Here is a 22,085-nt window from a genome sequence, read left to right on the forward strand (position 1 = left end):
ACTTAAGTGCTGGGTGACAAAGGGAAATCCATTCACTTAAGAGATCAAATACCTTTTTCCTGTGTTTTATTTTAGGAGGAAGTAAATGAAGTGAAACAAGACTCTTGATTTCATGTGGTATAGGGTATCTGTACCACAAGAGGGCACTAAAACCATACGTAGTGATTATTAAGCTATTGCTTATTACAGAACTAAGTCATAAAGTTAGAAGTATGCTTTACTTTCACAAACATACACACTCACTACATAAAAGCATTCAGTCATCTTGATGGCATGCACATATATTCATAATGTACTCACACTGCCTCTACTTCCAACAGAACAGCACAAAGCTTTTTGTAAAAGCACTACCCTGCCAAGAAATGAAAAACAGCGAGAGGAAAACAACTTGAAGCTTGAAACAAGTTGTGCTTCATGTTTTGAATACCAGACTATTAATAAATTTTAAGATTTTGAATTTTGATCTTGTCTAAAAGAATGTGAAATGCATGAGCTCATAATGAATTGGAACTGTCAGTCCAAGGTAGATGCCTACAGTCAGATAAATACATAATGAGTACAAATGACTTCTGCTTGTCCAGTAGTAATTCTCTTTAAACACATAAGGCAACAGCAATTAACAAATCAGCATGCTTCAACGACCAGCTGACCATCACACTAAAAATATGCTTCTAGTATACTGTAACCTTTTTCATAAGGCTTGATAACACCTGAATGTTCACATCAGCCACAATCCCTTAGGCATTAGTTAGATATTCCTCTACAGACTGTATCACATGATAAAAGCTACTTATAATTCTTTAAGCCATAAAGGTAGGCAAAACAAATCCTGGCAATGCACCATTCCAATATCAGACAAAAATAACGCTGGCTTTCTCTACTAGCTTAATGCGCAGCACAAAGCTAAAGTATCTCATTTCTGCAGCTCAGAGTTGACCATGTGTTTGACATTAAGTTTTTTACACTTGTTATGCAAGTTTCTCAGTCCTGTTATTTGTGTGTCAGATATGGCTGCTCAGGTATCTGTGAGGCAACGTAATGGCTCTGCTACTTAACATGCTTCAGGAACTGACTTGCCAGTAACATAACAGTTGATCATTCAGTAGCAATGCCCTTAATACCGCCAAGTCACCTCTAGAAGGACCACCACAGGATAATCCCATAACAACAACGTCTTCTGACCATTTTCTCAGTTATGTGGGAATGAGGCTGTATGTGGGCTGTTGGTACAAGTCATGGAGGCATATGTACCACTGCAGCACTGTTGCTGTGTAGTATCCATATTAGTTGCTGACCTCTTGCTGCTGCCTGTAATACATGTCATAGGTGATGTAGATATACTAAATTCTGGACACCTCATACACCTCTCCTCCATAAGAACCACATCAGAAACCTTTGCAGATTTAGCAGTGCTTTTACAATGAAAATAAACATTTTATAAACTTCAATATTGGAGGCAAAAGTTAAATAGAAAAGTGTTGGTCTCAGGTTTTTAATTCTTCTTCTCACATGAGTGAAGTGACTTGGGTTTAAAATATAAATGTCTATCTAGAACAGAGAGGTAAGTTAGAAAAAGAAAAAAGTACCAGGCAGCAGTACAGACAGGAGCATATAAGCAAGCATTCAACAAGTCAGCATTAGTGTATCACACTTCCAAAGTCCTGTGCTAACAGCAAATGTCCCAACATGCTTGAGAAAATTCCTATTTCACCTGTTTGAAATATACACTAGGCACATACTGTAATCAAAAATCAGACTATAAATTCACATTTATGATCCCATATTGCATCCCATGCTAGCATATAACTCTCACTGACCATTTGTTGGATTCTGTGGACGACTCATGGCAGCAGAGCAGGGAATCCTTTTGCCTCACTAGTTAGTTCAGTTGCTGTGAATAGAGGCTTTTGACAGGCAAAGCAAAAACACAGCTCTCGCATGGGCCCACAACCCAAAGCCCAGGCAGCCCTACTGCTGTTACTTTCAGAAACACTGAAAGAATGTTTATCAAAACAAGATATTAAACCAGACATAACATTTGACATTCCAATATCTTGGTAAATTTTTCAGCATACCATATCCATCTCAAAGGTTATAAATAGTTATGACATACCATCCAGTGCCAACAAAAGGACAAACTAAATTCAATATCAGATGTCCCCAAGCAGCCACGCACAATCTGAAAGGCTGTGAAAATCTCAAGTAACTAACCAGTGATACTGGGATTGCCAAGCATACATTTAGTCCATGCATTTACAAATGTGCTGCGTTAGCTCTGTACCTGAAGTCCCATTCAAAAAGCTGTGTGAAAGTAGTGTTCAGTTTGCATCTTGTCATCAAAACGTGCCTTCCAGTCTTTCATGGAGCCAAACAAGAGCAGATTATGTTCCTTTGTGAATCTTCTAAGTCTACATGATATTAATATTTTAACAAATGCTTTAAGTGCAACAGGTAATGTCAAATATTAGCATCTAAATAGAGTTTGCATTTTCTAGGTTCTGTGTAGTGGTTGAATAATTGTATATACTGTTGCGTTATGTATGTAACGTCAAAATAAAAAACTTACAAACTCTTCAATTGTTTTCTTTGGACTGAAGAATGAACAGAAGACTCCCAAAATTCTGGGATACTTCTAAGCGCAGAGTGTGTTTTCTGGGTATGAACTTGTGAAATAATTCTGGTTTTGGAGACACCTCACTTTCATACAGCCTGTCAAGGTTCCCTTCAAGTCAGTTGAAGTTTATAGCGGAGGGGGGGAAAATATTTCCCCAAACCTTATGAAAATAAGATAGGCAAATCTACTTTTCCATTTCTGAATTCTGACTTTTGACTTAAACCACAAATCATCATCAAGGTTTAATTAATCAGTATGTTTATTTTGTACTCTGCACAAGAATGTACAATGAACATTTACACCATTAGTCAGGTTCACGCTTTCAGGTTTCTTGCACTCAGACAAAGGATGACTTAAAAGGTAGTATAAATCGAAATGAAAAAGAAGGAAGTATCAAGACAGGAAGAGTCACAGAAAAAGGCAAAATTATAGAGTAAAATACTTAAATACTGGAATACTAAAATTTAATGAGCAAATCAACATGCTAAGGCATATTCAGTTCTCTTTTGATTTAGCAGCTTTACAGATTCCTTAACCAACAAAAACAACCCCAGTGTACCAGATGAATATATTCACCTTCACTTTGTTAACCTGCGGCCAAGCTAGCAAAAAGAAAGATAACACTTTTCTCATAAGTGCTGTTGATACAGGTTTCTCCTCACATTCAAGAACCACAAACTTCCTAAACAGAATATGCAGCAACAGTTGACCTTAAAATGAACATCCTGGATCAGGAATCAATACAAACAGCAGCCAACAATCAGCCAAACCAGAGGAGTATATTTTTAACTATTATGAGAAGTTTAAGGAAGAAAAGCATACAGAAGAAAAGACAAATGTAAAAGATCACTTTGGGGTTCAAATACAGCCATTGCTCATTACCATCTCAGTTCTGCAAATATACTTTTAAGGAGATGCCATTTGAGGAGTGGCTAAAGTCACTTGGTTTGTTCAGCCTGCAGAAGAGGAGGCTGAAGGCAGACTTCATCACAGTCTGCAGCTTCCTCACAAGGGGAGGAGGAGGGGCAGGCACTGATCTCTTCTCTTTAGTGACAGGACCCGTTGGAATGGCAGGAAGATGTGCCAGGGGAGGTTTAGGTTAGATATTAGGAAAAGGTTCTCCACCCAGAGGATGGTGGAGCACTGGAACAGGCTCCCCAGGGAGGCAGTCACGGCGCCAAGCCTGATGTTATTCAAGAAGCAGTTGGACAATGCCCTCATAGACATGGTGTGAATTTGGGGTTGGACTCGATGATCCTTGTGGGTTCCTTCCAACTCAGCACATTCTATGATTCTACTTTCTGCTTAACATCAAAATAGAGGGGCTATCATTAAGGTTTGACTGGCAGAACTTTAACCTTGTGAGTTAAAGACATTTTTAAAAGAAGATTTAAGTAAAAAAAAACCCACAAACCACACTAATTTTTTTTTCCAGAATACTGAAAGTATCTCTTGTGATGAAATGTACAAGTTCCACTGCTGTTACAGTATCTGCTGAGATTTTTAAAAGAAGAGCAATCTGATGTTAAGAGATTTAATGAAAGGTCCCAGTTTAAGAGTTGACATTAAGGAAGGCGGTAAGATACCTATCAGTTGGGCCATAATACCACTTACCGCACTACATTTAGCCAAACAACATTAATTTCTCTGCACAACCGATGTCAATCAGAGCAAAAACACCTAAGGCTGTAAAAGATAGTATTATTCTAATAGCATAGTCCTGGAATTTCATCTACAATGGCATCATCCATATTGCACTAGGAGATAATTGCCTCTAGTCTATGTTTAGACACTATAATTCTAGATTCTAAAACAGAGTAGGTTTCTCCATGCATTTCCACTGGAGAGGGAATTAAAAAAAGATAATTCAGAGGAAGTCCTAGTAATACTAAAAATCAAAAGCACTTCTGTCATGTGAGGTTTTAATTTAAAAACAAAGGGAAGATTAGAAAGATACCTTAGTAACAATATGAGAGAGAAGGGATTACAAAATGTATTAATAAACGTTCAAGACTGCTCATGAGCAGCATATTAGCCATATGCAGGTACAGACAAAATACTTGAAATATTCAGTGGGATTCACTGAAATGAAAAGACTATCTCCAAAAGCTATTTATCGGGTTTTTTAAATACAAGTAGTCACTAAGGACAACAAAGCATTCTACCTCAAATATTTTAAAATATTTTTTTGGGAGAGATTAGGTTCAAAGTCATTCTTCTTAGATTTTTTGAGGGTTAAGAGCTGTGACCACAGACCCCATATAAACATAATATTGACACAATATAGTCTATTCTGTAAAGACAGAACACTAGAAAATGACATCCAAAGTACTGAACACACTGAAAGGGAATGAATTAAAAGTAAACTGCTCTTCACCAAATTTTTCCGCTTTAAGAAAACATATCCGTCTGACAATAAAATCTGAAGGGATGTACAAAGGGGCTGTTGAGTAGCCTAGCAGTAGTAGCTGTGCACTCCCATAAATACTGGATCCAGCATTCCTCATTTACTGGTAAGAGAGGTGAATTAGTGAGGCTGTTAAGGTATTACCGATACACTCAGGAAGTAATTTGCACTCAGTGGCAGCCTTCTAGATATTTAAGAAGTTATCCCCAAGCCCTTCTTAATGGACTGTAACTTTTCCATTAAAAGCAGTGCCTCAACCTTGGTCCTTATAGGGAGAAAGCACCATAAAGCATAAGGGAGGATCCTTGGGAAAAAAAGTATAGCAATCATGAATTTCAGGTGCAATACCCAAGGCAAACAGACACTATTTCACTTGTTGTCCATCTTTCAGCAGTTGCTTACCACTGCACACAGAAGAGGTGACGTTGTACAGAAAAGGATAAAACTGCAAACAGCGGATCATCTTCAGGCTGCTTTCACACTCCAAGCACTTGGTTGTCAAATCCATGGCATGTCTGAAAGCCTGCAGGGCTCCACTTATGTTGTTCAGAGCCAGGTACGCGTTTCCTAGGCTCAAAAAAGTCAGGGGCTGCAAAGAAAAAAGAAACAGCATAATTATATTCACTGTTTAAAATTGAAGCCAACTAGGAAAAGTCCCTGTCAATCCGTAGCCTCCCAAATTTGGCTGGAAAGAATTTAGAAAACTTCTTAAATAGGGACTGCCTATTCTTAGAATGGAGAACTAACAGCTTGATCCATTGGTACTAAACAAAAGCTGTTTTGACATAAGGTTGTGTTCAGAATTCCATCTTCCTACGATGAAAAAAAGCTGTTAAATACACACAAGCTGAAATGAAGCATTAAGTACTCACTTATAACCCATGATAAACGTAATGTTTACTGCACAGAGCAACAAAGAACTAAACTTAAATGCTTGAAGACATTTTAGAATTACTAAAAGTGAGCAAAAATGTAAAAACATTACTAGTGTTCGAGCAGGACCGATATATTTCATTTGTCAAGAGTGTTCATGATTTACTTGAGCAGAACTAGGCTACTGAAAACACCAATGTCATGCTAGCTTGGGGGTATACATTTATGTTTACTTTCAACTTTTTATAAAACTTAATATTTTTGTCCACCGCTTTAAACTAGTCTCCCTAAAATATGTTTGGGTTTTTTTTAAGTATTAATTAGAAACACCTTTTTCACTGGGTAAAATTTAATTAGCACTTGAATACAGACACATAGTAAAGCATTACATTTTGTTTCTTGACTGAAAAGTCTTTCATTTACACAAAGTAATTTGCGGCAATTAACAGTATAATCCTAGAATAATGACTATAATATTGTAACCTAGTAGTCATTTTTCCACTGAAATAATTTTACATTCATTATCTGAAAATGTGGAGACTGATCAGTAGCTTAAGATTTTCAAACTCATCTTAGCTTGTATTATTAAACACCATTCAGATAAAGGTGCAAGCTGAGCAACAGGATTTTTTTTTTTTTAAAGCTTTTGCTAAGACAGCACATCCTTCACTCCCTGTAGCTGTAATTAATTTTAATTGGTATTTACTTTCCATTATATTGCAAAAAATACTATTCGAGTACAAATTCTCCTGCCACATTTTTTGATACAATGGGTATTATAGGACTGAGAATTCCTGGAAGAAGACAAACAAACAAAAAAAAACACAGGAGGAGGCATTATTGTAACAAGGTAGGACTTGCCAATATTTTTGAAGATAAGCCCTACTCACACAGCATGGTCCTAAGGATCCCTAAGCTCCTCCCCTCCAAGGCTGTGCTTTCAAGTGTTGCTCTTAAGGCACATCATTCAAGCATAGTTCTTTCTGTGGTTGCTTTCGCTCTCTTACCTGACACCCAAATGGGCTAGATTCCTTTCCAACAATTGCAAAATTGTTCCTGAATGCTATATTCAAAAAGCTTATTCTGTTTTTAGCTTTTTTTATGTACTAGATGACCGGTGGGTGGGCAGGTTTAAGCTCTCTGTTTATCTAACTACAGAGGTAGAAGCACAGGACAGTCACTTGAACTTCTTACTGAAGCATCTCAAACAGAAGACCAAATTTACTTGCTGGACAAAAGGTGTCCCGCCCCCTCTGGCTTCCTTTCATAAACAGTTTATACAGAAACTTCCTATGTGTTATAGGTGACAACCTACAAAATGTTTGTAATATTATCATTCAGAAATACAAAAAACTGTTTTGAATCTATGGTTGGAAGTAAAGTCACAAAAACAACTAGAATACAGCTTTTCTTCTGGGTATATAGATGGAATCTAGGGACAAATAAAACAGTACAGATAAAAAGGTCAAGTGGCACAGAAAGAGTGCAGCCAAAGAGCTTGGCGCCATATGTGCTACTTTAAGGGTTTTAAAAATCAAGAGACAATGCTGACAGCATTATGGATCTCTGTTTTAGATTAAAATGTTGCCAGAACACGGGAATTAGGTTCCTTGGAGCCACTGCTGATAATACAGATTTTGGGAGGCAAGAAGTCTGTCATCTATTTTAGAACTTCTGCTCTAGATGTTAGTATTCTCAGCAACCAACATCATCCCCAGTGTGATCAAGAATTTAAATGAAAATTACAATCTGTTGCAAATCACAAGCTGGAAGTTGAACTGCATGCATAGGTAAGTAAGCACAAGTAAGTAACGTGTATTTAGAAAATAATGAAGGAAAGGTCATTCACCACTGAACAAATACAAAAACCCATCATCTTACCTCAGAGGCATTGATGGCCAAAGCCTTTAGCAGGAGCCTGCTGGCATCCAAATGAAGACCATAATGAATCAAGAGGTTAGCAAGATTCACCAGAGGGATGTCCTGATACTCATGTGGAGCCAAATTAAATGCTTTTTGCAAACAGGTGATAGCAAAGGTGCTATTTCCAACTGCACGCCAGAACAATCCAGCTTCATTAAGCACAAGCCATAGAGGATCTTCCGGCTATAGGAGAGTCAGGGAAAAGGATGAAAACACCCACAAAGAGGTGTCTCAGGAAGACAGAATTGCCTGCTCTTTGGTAAGAAACAAACAAACACAACTCACCCTTGTGTACTACCTTATTAACTAGATACAGATTACACTTTGCTGTGACTGCTAGCAGATTATTCAATCTGCTCTACTCAAATTGACACCACTAACAGTCTGAACTGTAAGTTAGTAGCAGCTGTTGCTCACACTCTACTCATATGACTGTCTTATATCATGACCACAAAATCACTTAAAATATGCAAGTGATAATAGTTAGCTTGCTTCAGGAAGCAATATTTGTGAGCCACTTCAGAGTCTTAAAATTACATGAATACAGATCTATGTAGAAATGTTACAATTTGAAGGTCAGGCAGCCTTTAAATTGTAGTTAGATGTGCTTCCAGGTCCTATGTCCAAGATCAAGGTTTTCTGTCAATTTAAGGCTTCAGAGTTGTTTTTTTTATTTGTCTTATGAAAGTTGGTAAGTGATACATTAGATCCCGCTTAAAGATTATAAAATAGCAAGCGAGAGCAGGTGTAAGAATGGAGGAAGTGTCAGATACACTGTGAATGTTCCTTCCTCCTCTTTCACCTGTAACAGAAAAAAACCAAACACACTAGTGCTCGGAAAACATAGTATTTCCTAGAGGAGAAACAGCAAAACTTTATAACACTGACAAGTGAACAGGGCTATGTAAAACACCCTCTTTCAGATGGAGCGGTCTGAAATGGTTTAGAAACACTTAAATTCTAGTTTTTAATATTTTCAGCATTCCATGTTACCCAATTCTACAAAGAGTTTAAAGTATAAAAGCAACAACTGAAATTAATGTCCAATCCAACCTACATGCCTGAAGCCCAAATGCATGCATGAGTAGGAAACATGCAGCTAGGATTAAAGAAGTGAAACAGATAAGGATCTTAACAGTAGTATTGTATTAATGCAATACAGCTGGCATTACAGTAATACTGTGTTGAAAAAGTTAATCAGTGCAAAGATTTTCTTCCACATTTTAAGAACAACCTTATTCAGGAGGACTCTACCTATGGCTCAACATGAACTGGAATATATCAATAGGATATTTTACCTCTTTGTTTGGAGTACCTTACATAATCTATAATTGTAGGAGTATTTATCACCTCTATGTTGCAATGCACGTACATAACATTACTTGCATGGTATTCACACCAAACTCCTCACTGAATTACACTCTATACACAGGTTTTAATGACTTTTCTTTAAATCCTCAGCAAGTTACTAGCACTTTATCTTTCCCAATACAATGAGTGCCAACTGTGGCACTCATGCTCTAGAAAGTTTATCATTAGCAGAACAGGCATGACACAGCAGTGTTCTTGTATCAGCATCTAAATGACAAGCAGTTCAGACTTTTAGCATGAAGGCAACAGAATACTAGTTAAAACCAAAATACCTACGGACTGCAACAGTAAGACATTAGACACGTATAGGGCTGTTCTGAACCGCCCAGTAATAGGAACCAACTCCTACTGTTATTTTTTCTTCTGGGTAAGACAGATGCACACAGTAAACTGTACTTATCTTAGACTAACAAATACATACATACACTGCCTTGACACAATTTGTACAAGAGGGTTAATTTGAGAAATATCAGCTTCACACATCAAAAAGAGTCAACCTCTATCTCAATGCTTCCTGTCATTTGACTTGTGATGACTCTCAAACACCCCACGCAAGATGGAGGTGGCATTCCCACAGGGTCTTATGCAGATGTACATTCTTTGCCCCAGAGTGCTAATTATCCTGACAGAAGATTGACAGAGGGTTGGTTTCTTTCAAAGGGGGGTGGGGGTAGTAGTGGGGAAGAGGAAGAGCAAAAGGCAGGATGAAAGATGAAGGAATAGTTTTCAAGCTATTTCTCTCAGTTAAGCAAACGCTACCAGGATTAGCTAATATATTACTGCTCCATGTTCTGCAGTCACATCAAGAACAAGTAACTACAGGGCTATTTGGTCCACACTAAACTAAATTAAAGGGGTACTTCTCTATGTGTTTGTGCTTTACTTGTAAACATGGATTTTTAAGTTAGTTTCATCTCAGTTACAGGCAGCAAATAAGCTTATTTCTTGCATATCACTGACTGACTTCTTTAGAAGTATAGAAACAAGCCTCAAATAAGAATTTGGAACTTATCTCACGCTACAGTTTTTGACATACCTTTTTCATGGCGTGATCTAGAAACGCTCCTATATTCGCCTGCGTAATAGTTTGATTGTTGATACGAGAATGCAAAACCTGGACAAAAAAGATGATTTTTTTTTTTTAAACAACTGAATAAATTTTACAGTATATATCTACATGGGTCATTCCAGTCTCACTTCCCTAAGTCTTCCCTTGGGTGGGTGGGGGGGGAAGAATATTTGTTTTGAACACATGATGTGAACATGTAACAATTAAAGCAGCCAATTTCCAGAAAGCAATATGAAGGACTAATCTCAGCCTGAAGTTACCAACTTGGTAGAATACAGTAGTTATTGGAACCCCCAAGAAGGTGAATCATGTCACGTGACTGTTAGAAGTTTTAAAAGAAAGCCATAATTTTAGATAGTAAATTCAGTTTCCTATTCTGTGCGCTTTTGATCAGCGTTTGAAAGAAGTCAGACAACAAGTCTTATGCTGACTGACAAGTTCTCCCTTTCTCCGGCCCTATTAGAAAGCACCTGCTCCTCTTTTTTGGCAGTACTGATTGGCTTGTGACATCAAGTAATCTTTTAAATATCAGAATCTTTCATGTTCCGTGTAAGATTAAGGCAATAAAGAGGACAACTTTAAAAGAGAAGAGAACCAACGAGTAAATGTCTCTTACTTGTCTTGCTTGATCATCTGGCATCTTGAATGTCAAATCTAGATTACTGTCTAGTTCCTTGACCAGTATGTTTAGAGATTCATTGTTACGAGCATCAGTAATGGAAGAACAGTCTGGTGCCTGGGTTTCTCCATGCCTGACAGTATCTCTTGGGATACTCAGGATTGGCTGGACTCTAGCAATAAGGAGAAGCAAGACACATTAATAGCATGTGCTGCGTGCTGCTGATCTATAAACGTAAGAACCAGAAATATACAAACTGACAAGCCTCACAGTGTAGACTGACACAAGACATGAGTTGCAAACCAAGAGAGTTCAAGAACCATCCCCCCCTCTGAAAAGTCATTAATAAATAAGGTCTTTGCTTTACATTTTTAAGCACAGAATATCTGTAAATCATGGACAATGTGGTAGAGATAAGACACAGAAAGGTATCATATTATGCTAGTAAGGACTGTATGAAGTTTAGGACTACACAGGTAAGTGAAAAAGTACATGTTGAAGTTTTGAAATCAAACTTCAGTTTAAAAAGACATCAAGAGATAGAATGTTCTTCCCAGATAATCTGCCTAAGTTGAACACTGTTGTTTTTCACAGGAAGCTTCAGGACATTTGTGGATGAGAACCTTTGCTTTAACACATGCTTAATACTAAAATCATACAGACTAGGAGAATACAGCCTTCTTACTAATCATTATTATAATGATAAGTGAGTAGGATATAATGAAATTACAGTGATCTATGTAATGTAGTTATTGCAACATAGACACGTGTATTTTACCCTATGTAATTACAAATATTGCTGACTATTCTACAACTAAGCTGGTTTTCTAAATCTGTCCCAAAGGAACGAGCCAGGGCTTCCCACTCCTAATCCTTTTCTAGTATTTTCTGGTCTTCACAATTTTCTGTTATCATAACTAAAGTTAAGAGGATGTACGCAATGTACAGCAGTTAACTGTAGTTATTAATAGATACCTCATTCTCTCTCTCAAGGTCTTTTTTAAAAAAACATACTCTCCAAGATATTCAGGCATGTGCTTAAACCCTCAATCTTTTAGTAATACTGTAGATATTTCATATACTCACCTTGTACTAACAGTCAGGGAAGAATCACTGTGAAATTTTATCTGTTACAGTTACAGCAAAGATGACAATAATGAAAAACACCCTCCTTCTGTGGAACGCCCAGAGAAAGAGGTCCAAACACATCTGTGCTGTTGATTACTAATTGCACCCATCCTCTCCAGAAATAAAATACTCATTAAGACATTAGTGTAAAAAATTACAAATATGATTTTTAAAAATCAACACTTGCCTGAATCCCCTGTTTTCTGGAGGCAGGAAATAAGTTGGCAGTTCTTCTGGATCAGGAATTTTGGGGAAAGATTTCATGCACTCCGATCGCTGAGGCCAAAGAATATGCTGTTTGTCCTAATGGGGAAAGGAATTATTTTTTTATTATTTTCTCACCATTTTTAATATTCTAATTAACAAACTAATGAGAACAAGAGGAATGGTCTGGAGGAAAAAAGAGCAGATATCTTTAAAACTATCATTTTCCCATCTTTTCTGGATCATCAGCAATTCTGTTTTCTATCTTTACTCAGCTGTACTGCTTTATTTGCAGCAGATGTTTACAAAGGTAGCTAAGAACAACCCCGTGTGCACTGCAGCAGAGTTTCAAATTACGGGAAACCGGTACAGAGAAACTAGACATGCTTATATGTTGAAGAAATACAGAATGCTACATTCTCTAGTGCTGCCACACATCAAAACTGTAGCCCAAATGCTAAGAATTTTCACATAAACAAGGACAGGATTCACTCTTTCACAACTCCTCTTTGAAAGGGCAAAGTTTATCCTCTTCACTCACTCTATTGGATTCTACACTCCACACTGAAACGATAGAACGAGCAACAGGGGAAGACTGCAAGGACTGGCTATGGTCGCTTTGGTTTGCATGAAGATCAAAATTCACAGATGTCATACTAGAAGTTGAAGAGTCTTCACCAAACTAGAAACAACAGAAAAACAATATTTAATAAAGAGGTGGTATATCACTGGGTGAATTTCTGCACATTACTTTTTCCCCCCCACCATTTATGTAGTACAACCTCAATTATGAGCTGAAATTTGTGTAGCAGAAAAAAAAAGGAAATTTAAGCCTTCTGATCCACTCACAACATGGAAAAGTAATATTCATGTTGTAAATCAGTCATCAACGAAAGCGCTACTGCAGATCAACAAAAAAACCCCCTAAAACTTACCAAGCAAACATTTCTAACAGACCACAAACAAAATCTACTTATCTAGACTGCATAGCTCTAGTTCAAGTCAGAGTTACTAAGACTCACGGCTTGCAAATTTGTCTGGCTAATCTGAATTTATAATTATTATAATAGGAAGAACATCCAAGAAGAAAACATAGAAGAATTAAAAGTAATTATTCCTGTTTCTTAAGCTAGTTAAGGGGAAACTCCAGAACACATTCCACATTGCAAAATAGAAGAAACCATAATCTTTATCTGTAGTTCAAACACAGCAGCAGCGCTGCTTGGGCGGCTGTCTGGATTTTCAGTATTAGTATACACCTTGTTTCCAAAACTTCTGAAAGTTCCTGTATCAGATATCCTTGGTGCACTGTCTAATTCAAGATGTACAATCAGCAAATAGTCACGAAACCAGGATAACACCTTATTTTTGGGGCTGCAGAAGCACTCACTAGATTCAACACCATTGAGCTCTGCTCTTCTACTTGTTAACTGCTTACAGCAGTTTTGTGCTCCTTCTGGTAGGAAAAAAGATTAAATTGGAAGGAGCATGCAAAAGTTGCATAGCTTGAGTCATACAACAATGTAATAAACAAAAGAAACCATGACCCATTTTAAGGCTGTAGAGATAAGTGATTGATTCAATATTATTTTAAGCACACTTTTAAGCTGTTATGTTGGAATATTCTTTCCATTAAAGAATCATCTTTGTTCCATATATCACATGTACATTAGAAAAAACTAACTCCTGAGAAAACCTTTGCCTCTTCATTAACATTAGCTGCCTAATGCTTTTTCCTGTCTTCTCTGAAGGAAACTAAAGTGGAAAATTAAACATTATGCTCCTGCTAGCATGCCTGAAATGTAGTATATTCATGTAAGAGAAAGCTGTAGTTCCTCAGCTGAGGATGCTTGTACTTCCTAGAAAGAAATACTTGGCTGTTCCATGCAGGTTGAAAAAGCAAAGGAGTCAATATAGAAGTGGCTGGTAACTCATAGGAAACTAAGACTTTGGAGTAAGATAAAGTTTTTCAATTCAAATAATTCTAATAGTTCTCTTTTCTAAGTAAACCAAAGTCTTATACAATAAACCCTCTAAATTCCTATAATCCACAGTTCTAGCTTGTATTACTAGCACAAGAAACTAACATTAAATACTTTACATTCTGGAAAAGAGACTAAATGATTTCTCACCATAATGGTCACACCCAAAATGTACCCCTTTTGTCAAGATTCAAAAAATTGAACAATTTCGCTAATAAAGCACGTGGGAAGCAACTTAAAGCAGTGGTATTAATTCACAGACAAACCTGAACATATTCCACATTTTCAAAAATGTCTCCACGGTGATAACGAACAGGTTGGTCCCACTGGCAGTGCAAGCTATGCTGCTGGTTGCCCAGTCTACAAATCTGATGGTTCCCTGCAGAGTACAAAACATTTTCTTCTACTATATAAGTGAGGTTTCCGAGGAGACAAAGGCAGAATACAGTCAACCCCTCCACCCCCAATTCGGTCAATCCTTTTTTATTTATTTAATCAGCACAGAGGAAACTCCATCTTTGAAAGACTAAAAAAAAAAACAAACCCCCAATCAAGAACATATCGCAATCCCTTGTTTTAATAAGCAAAACACAATAGCAACTCAGGGCCATCTTAATATATAAAGAAGCTATGTCCTGACATTAATCTGAATATGTGCAATTCTTCATTGCAATAGTGAGCATGAAGTCTAAAAATCTGTACCTAATTGAGCTTCTTTTGCCATCTGTGTCTCGTGAATGATGTTCCTCAATATTTGTTCCTCCTGGATGAGCTTGTACTTGTCTAAAACATCTTGTTGCCTAAGGTAATGGTCATGCTGCTTCTGATATTCCTTCAATTCATTTAATGTTCGTTGAAGTGATCTTGAAAATTCAACAGTACAAAAGATTTACTTTGAATGCTTTTTAAACTATCAGCTTTTCCTCCAGTGTTGCACATTTTCAACTTTGGGTGTCTTGAAGTATTTTTATGAATAATTCTATTGCATAGTCAAAAAATTACAGAAAGCTGAAAATCATTATACTATTTGAAATGTAAGTAATTGCTGCAACAGAAAAATATAAGCGTATGAATTGCCACTAGGATGCTTCTTTAGTTACCTATGCTGGGCTTCCAATTTTTGCTCAAGTTTTTGCTGACACAGGACAGCATGCTTCCTTTTTACAGCTTGCTCAAACCCTGGTTTAGCCTGTAGAGCATGGTCATAACACAGTACTGAGTGGTTGTACTCTCCAAGCATCTGAAGAATGACAGAGAGAGAATTAGCCATGGTTCAGTAATATTTAACAAAAAATATTCAATTTTTAAAGAAGTCATTAACTCAAATTTTAAATTGTGGTAATATGCAGCCTGTGATTTCTGAAACTCAGGCCCACTATATCTGCTAAAGAAAGGCTGCAGGACAATCTCCTTGGAATTTCTTTCCAAGTGCTGATAAAATCCTTTGATGAAAGACAGACTTTTGGATTAAAGTATCTTGACAGAATTGTAAACATTAAATGTGAAATGCACATGGAACTCAGGACACATTTTAAGAGAGTAAAGCATTACAAGTCAAGCCAGAAAGATTAAATAATACTAAATTATTGGAAAATAAAGATAGTATTTACTGCATATATATTTCCCAAAGTGTAATAGCTGGTAAAGAAGTCACTGTAATCCAGAGCTGCATGGACCACAATAGCTGCATCTGCAGAGAAGTGAGCCCGGTGCAGAATATTTGCCAAATTTACCAGTGCAATATCTTTATTTTGCCTAAAAGAAGAAAATGAAAAGAAAAAAGAGAAAAAACAGACATTAAAAGAAGGTCAGACGGTGTAAGAATCACGCATAAGGATACATTCATTTGTCAGTCACATATTAAATACATAATTTGATAGAAAAATGTCTAAATTATTTATATGCCTAGTATAGCACACAAAGACAAAGAACAAGTAACATGGATTATTCCTTAACATTCAGCCTTCGAAACTAAAACCTGTTTACTAATTAGGATAACTAGAAAAGCAATCTGAAAAGAAATCTTTATTAGTAATTCTTACCTTGAAGAAAAATGAAGGGCACGCATGGCACATTCTACTACTTGATATGGCTCATTCTTTATTCGCCAGTAAAAAGAAGCCATATTATAGAGTACCCAGGAAGAAGAATTCTGCAGCAGAGAGAAACACATGAACTGTACTAACTACTAAGACATGAACTAAAAGGTTAATCAGGGCTTTAATTACTATGGGATGGAAAGCTGAGCACCAAACCTGCTCTAAGTTATCCTCTTCCTCTGGAAAGCTGCTATTTGGCAATAGTTGTCAATGTTCAGGAAGAATGAACCAGCAGATAAATGTATTACAGAACTTCTGCCTTTCAGATGGGTAATATCCAAAATGAGATGAAATGAGAAGTGACAGTAGTTTAAGCATCAGCAGCTTAGTTGGACTTTAATGAGAGTTCCTGTATTTTCAGGAAGGTATTTAATAAATATATACATATTTCAGTACTATTGTTCCTTCTGTGTTCTTTAAGTACCTGCATTTTTGTTTAAAAGCTCTTATTACCTTGACAGAGCAATGAATATGGCTTGCCAGACCACACAAATATGTGCACCATTAAAGATGATAGTAAGCATCTATTTACTGGCTTGGCTGATGCCTTCTCCTACCTCTGCTTGCCTAGCAGAAAATGTTCTTAGTCTGCCTGTTGTAACTGAAATGTAAACCAAAAGCGTATGTGCAAAACTAGTACTGGATCCAACTGCATGTACCAGGCGTATCTAATCTGGCGACACCTTTCTAGCACTGTTTTTGTGCTTACAGTGAGATTACTGTTTCATACCTTCATTAGCCCGTCATAAATACGATGACCTATTTCCTCTATACTCCTTCCCAGCCTCCGCGATAGGTATGTGAAGATTGGATCTTCTTTAGGTAACAAAGGTGCAGAAAGATTAACTCTTTCTTGGACACCCTAAAATAAAAATTGAATATAGGTATTTGCTGATGCTTTAACTAAAAGTAGAGAAATATACACAAAAGCATGACTACCAGGAAAATTTACAGCTTTACAATCCTACCATCTTAGGGACTTGACAGGATAATGTCACCTTTGACAGATGTACAACACACATTATTATAGATAGGCAAACACTAGAAGCAGCCAAAAGCAGCCTCTGCTTGTGAATGCTATAGCACAAATTAATTTCTGGTAGCATTGTCTATCTGGCAGCTATTGATTTCACTAATGACTGCTGAAGCATGGAACTCATGTTTGTCAGGTAACACGCACGCTATGAAAGTATCCCTACATCTCTCCTCTTTCTTCCATTCCCAGCCATAAAGTTGCTCCTTTCAAAAGTACATCCAGACCCAGGAATAGAGCTAAAAAGCTTCAGTTCCTGTTCTGTCCATAAGAAAATCCTTATTTGTAGATGAAAAATTATTTTAAAGACTTGTAATAAAATAAATATGAAGATGTAAGCACTAAAATTTGCTTATATAATAGTCTTGACAAAAACAATTTTTGCACCTCACTGCCACTGTAACCTTTCTAAAGCAGGTGAACTTTGTACTCATAAAGAACAATTACATCATCCTCTGGGTTAGGGCTTGGCATTCAGATACCAAAGAGGCACTCAAGTATGTTAGGAGCTACCAACAAGCTTGCAAAAAATTTTCTGACCCTGAATCTTCATATAGTTTAATGACCCTATTCAGCACTCTTCAATTTTCAACTGAAACAATTCACAAGTTAGAAGCATTTCCAATGAAAACCACCATTTTACTAATGAAATGTGTGTTATGAAACAAAATACTCCATTTTCCTAAAAATGCCCTCTAAAATAAGGCAAACAATAACAGAGAAACAGGAGCTCTATATCTGATGAACAGTCCTCCTATAAGCAGATGCTTTAATTGGGACACAACTGTGGTTTAAAAAAAGTCTGAAACAGTCTTGAAAGATTACAATACCTTTCAACCTTGACTGAGAACTGGCAATAAGAGTTTTCTATTCCTCTTCCTGATGGGGAAAAAAACATACTTGCATTTGCTTGCTTACCCGTAAGTGCTGAAAAGCATGAATACTGTATGGAAGATCTAGAACTTTTGTACAGTCTGGCTGCTGCAGGTCTGGAGGCACTGGTGACTTTGTGTCTATATAGTCTTCAGGGCTGAGGAGATAACATAACAACAGACTCCAGATTAAAATACTGCTAAAGTTCATAAGAGACAGTAGTTGACAGGCACAGTATTCTGATTTGACTGTTAACAGAAATCCTGTGTTTGAGCGCTTCACACCATTTCTGATGTCTTCCCAGATTTCAGTTGTCTCAGGATGTCATCACTACAGAATAACATAAATAAATTTCTGTCTGCTTTAGAGAAAATATCAACATTTGGATAGCCTCCAAAATGTATTGGCCTCAACCTAGTGTAACATTACTATGATTAACGATCTATCTGCCATGCAAATGGCAAGCCATGTAGATTAGAAGACTCTTCAACTGAAACAATCAAACCCCAAGTATTAGTGAGAAGCCCAAATGAAGGTATCTGAGGATAAAACTAATCTCTTCTCGCTTCAAGTATTCATCTGATTGTGTTAAAAAAATAAAACTACAAACACAAAACAGTCAGCCCTGAAGATGAATTACCAATGAAGCTGAAAGGCAAGCAGACTGTCCACACATCTTTTACTTGCTTAACACGGGATGAACTATGACCAGAAGGTTCAACAGCTTGGTAATCAACAGAATTTAATTCAAATATAAGTCAAGACAGTTTCCACTACAAGAAGTGTATCTAGCTCAAAACACCCAAAGCACACTCAAGCAAATTCAACCCCCTTCTACATGGTGCGCTTCAGTTTAATTCACATGTCTGGTCACATCAGTACAGAGTTACAGTGGCAGAACTGTCTGGGAGCCTGGGAACAGAATGGAGAAGTTTCACGGCAGGGCTAACATGGACAGTTTGGCGGAGACAGCATTTCTGTGTCATACCCTTTCATAATTAGTGGCAGAGGTTCTTTCAGTTTTATTCCACACTAACACAAAACAAAACAACTGTCATCTAAAGAACAGTCAGTGATGTTTTTTTTCCTTTTACTTGCATTTAGAGGTTTTGTTGATTTTTTTCATTCAAGTAAAAAATCTTAAAATATAAAGCATCTTATTACCGGATATCTTTGCTCTCTAAGGTGATGTATGTGCCATCGTATAGATCTAGGTCCCCCAAGGGCACCTTTGCTTTAATGCAGTCCGGATCCTCTTTATTATGCCTTTGTTCCAGCCCTGTGTCTCTGTCCTCATTTTCCTCTATATGAATCTTTTGAGCAACTAACTGTTTCTGTAGGAATAAAAAAAAGGAAACAGAAGAATGTGCACTGATGAAAGCAAACTCTATAGTTGCTAGGAGTTGAACAGTCCAACTTTTTCCTTAAAACAAACTCCACTTGAAGAAAACCTAAAACATTCTCTCCAAATTTTGGCAATACTTCCCTATACTTTATAACATCTGTAGGACATTTTTTTATTTAGATGGAATATAAATACATTCATTAGAGATAATACGACTTGAACTGGCCCTTATTTCTCCTGCTGTACCTAAAAAGAAGGCTAATAGAATTCCAAATCCACAGCAGGCCATTCAGAAAAAGAAGAAATAGTTAACAGTACATCAACTTTTCCATATTTGGACCCTTTTACTCCACTCTAAGACCTCATGGAAATAATATTAGAGATTGCAAACAAAATGAACTTCTTAACCATTCAGTGTGCTACGTAGTATAACTGAGGTGGCAGGCTATGCAAGAATTGGGACTAATTTCTAGAGATCAGCTTATGATGTGCCTTAGAAGCTACCTTTCACCCCATAAAGCTCATCGGTATTGATTACTATGAGACTAACAATTTGCCCCAGCACAGCAAGCTGTATTTAATTCTCACCTAGGTTTGCAAACTGAAAACCCATTGAATATCATATGGATTTGCGTATGTGAAATGAGAAGAAAATTTCCATTTTTAATCAAAGCCATACACATTTGATTACGCACTACTAAGCAGTACTAGAGATAAATACAGCAGTAGCAACTTGTACAAGATCTTACAACAGATAACTTCTGCTGAAAGTCATTTGTATGCCACAAACTGTACATTAGGAATTTGCAAGTCCACAAACCACATCCTGGAAAGCTTACAACTCTTGTTCCATCCATAGCTAAAATATCCATTACCACAAAAGTAAGTATATCTTGATGAGAAAGACTGGCTGAATACAGTCATGCAAGGGGCAGTCCTGCTTTTTTCCCCCTTCCACTTCTCTCATTGACACAGAGCTACCTCTGGTGCTCATCTAACTTCCCAGTTAGATAGTTATGCTGATCTGACAAAACCAAAGCTGGCACAAGAGAAAGGAATGCATGGCCAGAAGAAAGGCTGTGAGCTGTTAGCTTGCCCAGCCCATATTATATTTAAACTTAAACTAAAGTTATTGGTTCAAAGTTCATCAAAGGGTTCTCAGACCCTTTTTCAATAATAAATGGGCTTAAAGAAAAACAGAGGTGACCTGCTCTGTATTCTTCTGGAATATAGTAGTCAGCAACAGAATCCAGTACCTAAATGACTTTACTTAAAAATGGTAGGATTTATGGATAACAACAGGGAATGATGCAACTAGGGACGATGATAACCAGTTGAGCAAACTTGAAGCACAAAATTCTTGAGATCTGAAGAATTCTTCATCCTTTAACTGAAGGAATCATGACATTAATGACTTCTGTTGCCCATCTAATCTATCAGTAAAAGGCCTGTGGAAAAAAATGTGTATTTTCAGAAATTAATTAGTATTTAACATTATGCTTTACCTCCAGTTCTTTGAGGTAGTTAACTGTTGTTTCTTGTCTCATTAGTATTACCAAATCATGTGGGTTCCTCAAGTTCATTGGTGAATCCACCTGCAAGACATTAATCGGTCCATCATGTAAGACATTCTCCTAATTAGCATGATTTTAGAAGGTAGAAAGTTACATTCAATCAACTAGTTTGTCTGTTCAGAGGTTTTCTATCCACTCAGCTTTCACAATATGTCCATAATTTAAACACATACCACAACCAACATTGGTATTTGAGAATCCAATTCAAACCATGCTTTAATTTTAAACCTATTTTAGTTTATTCAGGCACACAAATTCTAGGCATAAAAGGCAAGTAAATGTCTCGCAACAAACATTATTAAGAGTACTTACTGCTGAAATACTAGATACCTTAAATTGCAATCGCAAAAAACTATTTTCTTTTATAGCTTTAAAATTCCTCCATCATGTCCCTCAATAGGCATCAGGTACTTCAGCTTCAAGTCAACTCCTCCATGCCCATAATTTAACACACTGGCCTAGCATTAAGATCTATTGCCTTCAGGATTAAGAAGTAAATGAACAAAATCAAGAGGTAAGCAGACAAAGACTGAAAATTGTTACAGAAGACCGTGCTAACAGCTTCCATATCTTACGCACAGGAGTTGGCAGCTCAGCAAAGAGCAATATTATAGGTAAGTAACAGATGAGCGGTTACATGCCGAACCTTTCCTGGTCCCTAACCAGGCTCAGTAAGCTATGGCACTTCACTCCACAGCTGAAATGCCCCAGTCTTGTCCTCATGCCAAATCAATTCTTCCCCCACCTGGTCAGGCAGCAAGTCACTACAGTTGAGAAGGTGGTATATGAGCAGCTGAGCTGATCCAAAGGCTCACCTCCAAGCTTCCAGCCCTGTTTCCTCCAATCTGTCAGTGCAATACCAGTTATTCCTGCATGTCAGCTCTGGTGCTCACCAGGCTCTCTCAGGAGCTAACCCAAACTCAGTAGTTGAACAGGATGTGATCCCCCATTGGTTGCTTTATCCAAACCAG

General features: G+C 37.2%; 1 protein-coding gene across 2 annotated transcripts in view; it reads right to left on the bottom strand.

Moving 5' to 3' along the window:
- Positions 1-22,085, bottom strand: part of TTC17 (tetratricopeptide repeat domain 17) — a 63,582-nt gene that overhangs the window by 27,666 nt on the left and 13,831 nt on the right. For both annotated transcript variants that reach the window (XR_012660728.1, XM_075094313.1), the window contains exons 2-16: positions 21,046-21,135; positions 19,360-19,529; positions 18,241-18,352; positions 17,020-17,151; positions 16,233-16,342; positions 15,801-15,945; positions 15,291-15,430; positions 14,893-15,053; positions 14,457-14,569; positions 12,750-12,890; positions 12,192-12,307; positions 10,874-11,048; positions 10,225-10,302; positions 7,776-8,000; positions 5,424-5,610 (exon numbers count right to left, since the gene is read on the bottom strand). Coding sequence is in view for 1 of the 2 variants with exons in the window: in XM_075094313.1 (XP_074950414.1) it covers positions 5,424-5,610; positions 7,776-8,000; positions 10,225-10,302; positions 10,874-11,048; positions 12,192-12,307; positions 12,750-12,890; positions 14,457-14,569; positions 14,893-15,053; positions 15,291-15,430; positions 15,801-15,945; positions 16,233-16,342; positions 17,020-17,151; positions 18,241-18,352; positions 19,360-19,529; positions 21,046-21,135 (2,095 nt within the window). In the remaining variant the exon portion in view is untranslated. The remainder of the gene's footprint in view (positions 1-5,423; positions 5,611-7,775; positions 8,001-10,224; positions 10,303-10,873; positions 11,049-12,191; positions 12,308-12,749; positions 12,891-14,456; positions 14,570-14,892; positions 15,054-15,290; positions 15,431-15,800; positions 15,946-16,232; positions 16,343-17,019; positions 17,152-18,240; positions 18,353-19,359; positions 19,530-21,045; positions 21,136-22,085) is intronic.

Source organism: Phalacrocorax aristotelis, chromosome 5 (assembly GCF_949628215.1).
Source record: "Phalacrocorax aristotelis chromosome 5, bGulAri2.1, whole genome shotgun sequence".
In the NCBI taxonomy this organism is placed as follows: Eukaryota; Metazoa; Chordata; class Aves; order Suliformes; family Phalacrocoracidae; genus Phalacrocorax; species Phalacrocorax aristotelis.